This window comes from Sinocyclocheilus rhinocerous, unplaced genomic scaffold (genome assembly GCF_001515625.1).
Source record: "Sinocyclocheilus rhinocerous isolate Xijiao unplaced genomic scaffold, SAMN03320098_v1.1 scaffold2835, whole genome shotgun sequence".
Lineage (NCBI taxonomy): Eukaryota > Metazoa > Chordata > Actinopteri > Cypriniformes > Cyprinidae > Sinocyclocheilus > Sinocyclocheilus rhinocerous.
In genome coordinates this window covers 95,399-105,068 of record NW_015664204.1, presented here as the reverse complement: position 1 = coordinate 105,068, position 9,670 = coordinate 95,399, and the positions used below count along the sequence as shown (strand labels likewise).

At 42.0% G+C, this 9,670-nt stretch overlaps 1 protein-coding gene across 2 annotated transcripts in view; it reads left to right on the top strand.

Annotated features, from left to right (window-relative positions):
* LOC107729942 (ankyrin repeat and SAM domain-containing protein 6-like) overlaps positions 1-9,670 on the top strand; it is a 27,006-nt gene that overhangs the window by 4,480 nt on the left and 12,856 nt on the right. The window contains exons 4-13 of one of the 2 annotated variants that reach the window (XM_016540679.1): positions 470-654; positions 1,646-1,695; positions 1,770-1,952; positions 2,044-2,119; positions 2,448-2,617; positions 2,682-2,868; positions 5,569-5,636; positions 5,881-5,997; positions 6,075-6,171; positions 7,784-7,904. In XM_016540679.1, the coding sequence (XP_016396165.1) occupies positions 470-654; positions 1,646-1,695; positions 1,770-1,952; positions 2,044-2,119; positions 2,448-2,617; positions 2,682-2,868; positions 5,569-5,636; positions 5,881-5,934 (973 nt within the window). In that variant the 3' untranslated portion in view covers positions 5,935-5,997; positions 6,075-6,171; positions 7,784-7,904. Of the gene's footprint in view, positions 1-469; positions 655-1,645; positions 1,696-1,769; positions 1,953-2,043; positions 2,120-2,447; positions 2,618-2,681; positions 2,869-5,568; positions 5,732-5,880; positions 5,998-6,074; positions 6,172-7,783; positions 7,905-9,670 lie in introns of those variants that run through there. The other variant, XM_016540680.1, reaches the window with a different exon arrangement.

Genomic DNA, 9,670 nt, shown 5'->3' with positions numbered 1-9,670 from the left:
CTTGTCTCAGATGGCCACCGGGACAAGGTCTTCACTGGGGATCTGTCTCTGGGGCTCATCTAGTTGTCCTGGTCTCCGTTGTCTTTCAGGGCTGTAGAGGTCCTTTCTAGGTGCTGATCCACCATCTGGTCTGAATATGTACTGGATCCGGGTGACTGCAGTGACCATCTGGTCTGGATACAGACTGGATCTGGTGGCTACGGTGACCTCGGAATAAGAGAGAAACAGACTAATATTAGCGTAGATGCCATTCTTCTAACGATGTAGCAAGTACATCGGGTGTTATGGGAAGTGTTCCCGGTTCCGGTTGTCCTAATTAATGCAGCCTAACAATCCTTTAACGGATTTGAATATTAGAAATGTGTTCGTGTGTTATGTGTAAGCCAGGTTTAAGAGATGGGTCTTTATTCTAGAGTAAAACTGTGTGATTTTTGTGTGATTCTTCAGCTCCTGTTCTGTCCTTCATTAGGAATAAAGACGTGGTGAAGTTTCTTCTGAATCCACTCTCCACCAATCAGCTCGCTCCATTCCCCGACGAGGTTCCTCTGGACGCCACCATGAAAGCAGAGGAGTCGAGCGCAGCTGCAGCGCCTCCTGCTGGAGCTCCGAGCGCAGACGTCTGCACCGCGTGGACCAGCAGGAGTAAAGACTGCGGTGCGTGGATCTGCTCCACTTCATCCAGAGCCGTTTGAGCTTAAAGGGGTCATCGGATGCCCATTTTCCACAAGTTGATATGATTCTTTAGGGTCTTAATGAAAAGTCTATAACGTACTTCGGTTAAAATTTCTCAATGGGAGTGTAAAACAACACCCTTTTTACCCTGTCAAAAACAGCTCTGTTCACAGCGAGCCGTTTCGGTGCATTTCCCTTTAAATGCTAATGAGCTCTGCTGACTCCGCCCCTCTCTTCCGAGCCGCTCTCTGAGAGACGGTAAACTTTAGCCTCATTCGTCATGGAACTTGCTAACTTGCACATTATTAGGAAAGGCGATTTGCAAAGATTTATAAAAAAACCTTACACTAAATTCTTCTGTAGGTGAAGCTGGATCACGAATGATTTGCGTGAACATAAATGCATTTAGGTAGATCGGGGCGCATTCCCTTCAAAAACAATAGTAATCCATTGCGTCTTCAGCGGCTCGGATGTCGGGAGTAAATGACGACTGCTATGTTCATTATTACATCCAACAACAGAACACCTCAATCGCTTAGGAGTCATTCTTGTCTACATCTGCTTCAGCGGTGAAACAATGGCGGACTGATGACAGCTCACTCAGGGTCTGTGATAAAAGTCAAGTCAAGTCAAGTTTATTTGTAAAACACCAGTGTCAATCAACAATCGTGGGCGGGGCCTGTGCAGAACTACGTCACTCTGCCAAGAATCTCAGAACAGCCTGATCTGAGAAAGTGATCATGATTTATTGGGATTTTGAAAAAACCTCTGGGTGGATTTTCATCATTATAGGGTGGTTGTGTACACACATTGCCAACACACATTTCAGTTCAAACAACTTGTAAAAGTGAATTTTGCATCCGATGACCCCTTTAAACATTCCTTGTGCGTTTGCTTAGTGCAGAATTTAAAATAAAAACAAATAGTAGTAAAAATGAACGTGCAGTAAAGCCATGATGCTGTTTTATTGTAGGTTTGAATGGAACAAGAAGTGGGAAAGATGACTTCCTCATCACGACGATGGTACATTTGTGTAGTTTCTGCTTTTGTCAAAGTCTTGAAATGAGTGATTGTCTGAATCGTTATTGGTCTGTCAGCTGAGGAACGGCGCGCCGCTCGCTCGTCTGCCCAATGAGAAGCTGAAGGCCGTCATCCCGCCGTTCCTGCCGCCGTCGAACTTTGAGCCGTGGAACTCGGAGCGCTGTGGAGCGGCGAAGGAAGGCCGGAGCGGAAACATGCCGCAGAGACCCGGCAGGAGCAGCTGCGCCAACTCCGATATAGTGAGACTTCTATTTATACACCTACAGTGTTCTCTTTAATTGGAGTCATGTTTTCTGTAGATGATCACTGCTATGTGTGTGTTTGTTGTAGACGTCCATTAGTCGAGTGGTCAGCAGGTCCATCAAGTTTCCCAGCATCACTAAAGGCCCCTCCCCATCCAACTCAGGTAGTTATAACTCCGCCCACTCCTCAGGTGGATACAATGGTGTGGCAGGAGTCAACCACCACGCCTCCGACTCCCACAACCGCTCAGGTGACCCCGCCCACTCACTGACATCATACATCTGCAGAAACCTAACCTGATTAAATCACATGATCGTGTTTGGAACTGAATTGATCTGAATAATGACTGAAATTCACAGCTGAAATTGAATTTCTTTCATAATTGATCAATTTTGCAACAATGTTATTTTCCTGTTTATTTCTGTGAAGCTGTTTAATATTATCTGTACTGTATAAAGCGCTATAGAAGCATGTGTGTTGTTGTTGTGTAGGCGGCAGCGGTGCGGACAGTGTTCTGTCTCAGATCGTGGCTCAGAGGAAGAGAGCAGCCGGTCTGTTGGACAGCAGGACCGCCGCTGAAATGCCCAGTCCTGTACAGATGCCACTGCCCTCCGCGCCAGACATCAGCCTGACCGACCACAGCGACGGCCACTCCAGACGGGTGTGTATCAGCAGACTGTGTGTGTGTGACATTCTGAACCTCACCGTGTGTGTGTGTGTTTCAGAAGCTGGAGTTAAAGAAGTGTCCTCAGTCAGGAAACTCGTCCACGTCCAAGAGCACGTCGCCCACCCTCACGCCCTCTCCATCACCCACACCCAAACCAGCCGCCGCTGACTCGCTCTCATCCGTGTCCACACAGCCCAGATCCAAGAGCAGTGGCGGCTCCAGCAGCGGCACCATCACGGACGAGGGTCAGACACACACACACATGTGCATACACACAAATACACACACTCTCTCATACACACACACACACACACACACGTGCATACACACACACATGTACATACACACAAATACTCACACTCTCTCACACAAACACACACACACACACACACATGCATACACACAAATACACACACTCTCATACACACACACACGTGCATACACACATGTGCATACACACAAATACACACACTCTCTCATACACACACACACACACACACACACACACATGTGCATACACATCAATACACACACTCTCTCATACACACACACACACACACACACATACACATTGTGTTGAGAAAACGCTACTTTTAAAAGTAATGCATTACAATATTGCGTTACTCCACAAAAAAGTAACCAATTGCATTACTTAGTAATGTAATGCGTTACGTTACTTTTACGTTACTTTTTGTCACCTGGGCTGGGCTTGCTTATTTATTTTTAATAACAAAAAACCCAAAAGTTATATTTCTGGGCAACTGTAAAGGCCCTTTCACACCAAGAGCCAGTTTTACTAAACAGGGCAAATTAGCGCGAGAACGCAATTCCAAAACAGATGGGTGTGGAAATTTCTGCGGGTGATTTACTAACAACGCGCAAATTAAAGAACACAGACGCAACATCTCATTTACATATCGGCCAATGCAATATACCAAGCGCAGCGCAAATTAGCATAGTCGCGAATAAAGAAACCACAGTACAATGAAAAGAACCGGAGGCCAAAAAATGAAGGTTTGCTAGAGGTTTTGATAGAGCTGGTATTGCGTAACTCCTAGTTGAGGGTTCCAAGTCGTCTTTTATTTCCTGAAGAAAATTAAAAATAACATGGCTTGACAAACGATAATGTGTTCTTCTGGCATTCCAAATAAATTAATACGTGTGGAAAATATCCTCTCCCTTCTACCATGCGCTCTTAGCAACAATACTTGCAGCCATTTCAAGCGCAAAATAGTTTAAGACATGCTTTTTGGGGGGGGGGCGTTAAATAATGGCGCAAATACCAGTAATTTTGCGAGGGCAAATGTTACTAAATCTCGTTGTGTGATTCATTTTAATACTCTCCTCCCATAAATTTTTGCATCTGAAAGGGAACTCCTACAAATGCATATTCAATAAGGTCAGGCGCAAAAATAACTTTTCAGTGCTAATTCGTCACTGCGCGTCTTTAGTAAAACGTGGCAGTACTATTTTAACGCCAAAAGACGGTTTGCTGGAGCAAGCTAGTGAAACTGGCCCTTAGAAGTTTAATTTAAAATGCAAAGTACTGAAAATCAAAATAAAGCTCTGTAAACACTTGCATTTTTCTATAAGTGTGTCCCAAAGTTCTGCTCACACTTGTGGTCTTCATGCCCACTTGAACACATGGACCAAATAACACACACACACACACACACATACACATAGTGTTGAGTAAACGCTACTTTTAAAAGTAATGCATTACAATATTGCGTTACTCCACAAAAAAGTAACCAATTGCATTACTTAGTAATGTAATGCGTTACGTTACTTTTACGTTACTTTTTGTCACCTGGGCTGGGCTTGCTTATTTATTTTTAATAACAAAAAACCCAAAAGTTATATTTCTGGGCAACTGTAAAGGCCCTTTCACACCAAGAGCCAGTTTTACTAAACAGGGCAAATTAGCGCGAGAACGCAATTCCAAAACAGATGGGTGTGGAAATTTCTGCGGGTGATTTACTAACAACGCGCAAATTAAAGAACACAGACGCAACATCTCATTTACATATCGGCCAATGCAATATACCAAGCGCAGCGCAAATTAGCATAGTCGCGAATAAAGAAACCACAGTACAATGAAAAGAACCGGAGGCCAAAAAATGAAGGTTTGCTAGAGGTTTTGATAGAGCTGGTATTGCGTAACTCCTAGTTGAGGGTTCCAAGTCGTCTTTTATTTCCTGAAGAAAATTAAAAATAACATGGCTTGACAAACGATAATGTGTTCTTCTGGCATTCCAAATAAATTAATACGTGTGGAAAATATCCTCTCCCTTCTACCATGCGCTCTTAGCAACAATACTTGCAGCCATTTCAAGCGCAAAATAGTTTAAGACATGCTTTTTGGGGGGGGGGGCGTTAAATAATGGCGCAAATACCAGTAATTTTGCGAGGGCAAATGTTACTAAATCTCGTTGTGTGATTCATTTTAATACTCTCCTCCCATAAATTTTTGCATCTGAAAGGGAACTCCTACAAATGCATATTCAATAAGGTCATGCGCAAAAATAACTGTGTCCACGCCTTTTCAGTGCTAATTCGTCACTGTGCGTCTTTGGTAAAACTTGACAGTAATATTTTAACGCCAAAAGACGGTTTCGCGCTGGCGCAAGCTGTTAGTAAAACTGGCCCCAAAAGTGAAATTAATAAGCCTCAGCCTGAAGGAAGTGCCTCTCTGCACTTACTCCTGATTTCTCTCAACATGAGGGCAGGTGAAAAAATGGGAAAACAAAGTAACTTGCTTTATTTATTTGAAAAGTAACTCTGATATTTTCTGGTAAATTTAAAAGTAATGTGTTACTTTTCTATTTACTTGAAAAAAGTAATCTGATTACATAGCTTGCGTTACTTGTAATGCGTTACCTCCAACACTGCACACACATGTCTCTCTCTGTATTTCTGCTGCTGATTGTTGTTTTTATACACAGATGAGTTATCAGGGATTCTGAGAAAACTTTCTCTGGAGAAATATCAGTCCATCTTTGAGGAGCAGGAGGTGTGTCTGTCATCTGTCGGACTTCTGTCTGTCTGCGTCCTCTGTTCCTAATGCAGCATGGTTTCAGTCTTCAACGCTCTGATTGTGGCGTAATGGTGAGCTTGTGCCAAACACATTGAGATAGGCCGGTTTATTTCTCTGGTTTCTTCCATCGCCTGCCTCTCTCTTTTCTGAATGTAATTCAAAGGCAGATCAAACCCGTGTCTGATTTGTCTGATGAACAGTGATGGATGTTTTGATGTAGGTGGACATGGAGGCGTTTCTGACTCTGACTGACGGAGACCTGAAAGAGCTTTGAATTAAAACAGACGGGCCGCGGCAGCAGATACTCGCAGCCATATGCGAGCTGAACGCTGGGAAAGTGAGTATGTGATCAGGCTGAAATAGAGGTGCATCTGAACTGTAAATTATGTGATAATGAACATCTTCTCATGACAGGGGAGGGAAAGACAGATTTTACAAAAGACCATCCATAACTTCCAGTCGTCGTTTGGCAGCAGCGCCAGTAACCCTCGACCGGTGGGGTATCCACGCTGTGAGTGTCACAACACTGTTACAATCCCAACACTGTTACAATCCCAACACTGTTACAATCACAACACTGTTACAATCACAACACTGCTACAATCACAACACTCACAACACTGTTACAATCACAACACTGCTACAATCACAACACTGCTACAATCACAACACTCACAACACTGTTACAATCACAACACTGCTACAATCACAACACTGTTACAATCACTACAATCCCAACACTGTTACAATCCCAACACTGCTAAAATCACAACACTGTTACAATCACAACACTGCTACAATCACAACACTGTTACAATCACAACAATGTTACAATCACAACACTGCTACAATCACAACACTGTTACAATCACAACACTGTTACAATCACAACACTGTTACAATCACAACACTGTTACAATCACAACACTGTTACAATCACAACACTGTTACAATCACAACACTGCTACAATCACAACACTGTTACAATCACAACACTGCTACAATCACATCAGCATTACAATCACAAAACCGTTCACATCACCGTTACAATCACAACACTGTTACAATCACATCACTGTTACAATCACATCAGCAATATAATCACAACACTTTTACAATCACATCACCATTACAATCACATCAGCAATATAATCACAACACTGTTACAATCACATCACCGTTACAATCACATCAACAATATAATCACAACACTGTTACAATCACATCACCGTTACAATCACATCACTGTTACAGTCACATCAGCATTATAATCACAACACTGTTACAATCACATTTTTCTGTTTGACTCCAACATTTGGTCTATCACACATCGCTATGTTAAACTGGTAATTAATATAATGGTGATTGATTTATGATTGACTCACATGCTCACATACATCTGTATTATTGATATTACAGGTGTTTAAAGTCACCGTGAAATCAAAATGCATGATTCTTATTTTTTCTGTAAAAAGTTAGTTTTTTTTTATTTTTTAAAAGAGCACATGCTATTGTAGTCTTTCATCAGAAACATTAACATGCCGTCCATGATGATCTTAAGTCAGTCTAGACTAGTTCTCATAGTGATGTGGACAAACCTGAGCATTAAACTTCAGTCTCCATGTCTAGAGAGCAGACGTGAGGCTGGATGACCAAGCAACCAGCCAGAACACCCTAGCAACCACACAGCAACACACCACAGTAGTGCTGTCAAACAATTAATCACGATTAATCGCATCCAAAATAAAAGTTTTTGTTCACATAATATGTGTGTGTGTACGGTGTATATTTATGTATATATATAAATACACACAGTATATATTTTGAAAATATTTACATGTATATATTTATATTCATATAATTTATATTATATTTAATATATAAAAATATTTTCTTAAATATATACATGCATGTGTGTGTATTTATATATACATAATACATATAAACAGTACACTCACATATGTGTTAAAAACTTAGGATGCGATTAATCGTTTGACAGCACTACACCACAGCATACCTGGTATCTGCTTTATCTGTAGCCTTGATGAACTGTGTTCAGCTCCGTCAGCAGACGGTAACGAGGCTGAAGTGCAGATGAAGATTTCTCCTGTGTGTTTCTTCAGAGGAACATCAGGACTGTGCTGATGGCGTAACGGCCTCGTCGTGCATCACGGAGCTCTGTGAGTGAGCGAGGGCACTTCAGGCCTCCAGTGATCTGAGATCTGGGTCATGAACGACTGAACCGTCAGTATCTCCGCTTCTTACATGAATGTACATCAGTCTGCTGTGTCAGAAGAGACTTGGGAGTAGAATGAGCTTTAATATAGTGTTTGTGTCTCTGAACATATGAACTGTTCCAGACTGATGATGATGGCAGAAGACATTTAAATACTGTAGTTGTATAAGACTGTCATTTATTGTTATTCTGTTTTATTTGTATTTATAGGTTTTTAAGCACATCATTAATTGGTTTTAGGTGCAGAGTCTTTACACTGTTGTGAAACAGTTTCATCATCTTACAGATACAATCTTAATGTTTCTGGTACATTATTGAATCCAACCACATTCAAGATCATCTGTGTTGTTCCTTCTTTTGATGTTCTGGAGTAATGGACGCTGATGAGTGCGTGTTTCTGTGAGAAACCTCATGTTCTCATGAGATCATAGATTTAGTTCATGTGTGATCACAGTCTGTATGTGAAGTGATGATATAGAGATACTGACATTTGTAAACTGAAAATGTCCCATAAACTCACAGTTTCAGTTTAAGCTTCTTTATTGGCATGACAGATATTTTTACATTTGTATTGTAATGACAAAAAATAATATGCGGACACATGATCCTGGTTCTGTTCTGATTCTTCATCTGATTTCCTCTTCAGAAACGACTGAAACTCAATTCCAGAGCATGTGTTTGAATAAACTTTTGCTGTTGATCGTTTTTTCAGCATTTGTTGTGATGATGTGTGATGTTTGTGAAGGGCCAGCGCGGAGCGGATGTGAATCAGTGACTCGTTCAAGACTCGTTCGTTCCACTCGATCTGCCAGCGACTCGCTGACCTCAATAACACAGCAGAGTTACTTCCAGCTCGCTGAACCGGCTGAATGTTTGCAAACATGAGATTATTCATCTCCCTGCTTCATTCTCTCCTTCACTGAGAGTCTTTGTGCTCACAGACTCTGTTAAAGGCTTCAGGATCATCTGACACATTCAACTGATTCATTTCTGCCAAATGCGTCAAAATTACGAGTTCAAGGAGTCTGAGAGTAACTGAACACTGATGGGCTTCACCGAATGAGTTATTTGCTGATCTCATCAGTGGAAGATGCAGTCAGAATCATGTTTATAATATTAAACACACGCGGAACGCTGGGTAATATCATCAATGTCCTGTGTTTAATGCGACTTTTATTTGCTTCATTAACATTCACTCTCATCCTCTGATGAAGATTACTGTGTTCATTCATCAATCAAATCAGGTCAAGTGCATGCAGCTTTATTTCCCACAGTCCTCTCTGTCAGGGGTCAGAGGTCACGTTTAGGGTCAGCCGTATGTTTCTGAGGGCAGTGAAAGCTATCAGATGTACAGTATGCGGTGTGAAGGGTTGCGCGCAGAGACCTGATTGTGTGTCACTACAGTGAGGGATTGTGGGAGATTAAACACGCTGATCCTGTAGAGACGGATGGGATTTATCCTCAAACAGAATGAGTCCTGCAGAGCATCACACACTCACACACACACACACACACACTCTCTAACACTCACTCACTCACACACACACACACACTCTCTAACACTCACTCACTCACACACACACACACACTCTCTAACACTCACTCACTCACACACACACACACACTCTCTAACACTCACTCACTCACACACACACACACACTCTCTAACACTCACTCACTCACACACACACACACACTCTCTAACACTCACTCACTCACACACACACACACACTCTCTAACACTCACTCACTCACACACACACACACACTCTCT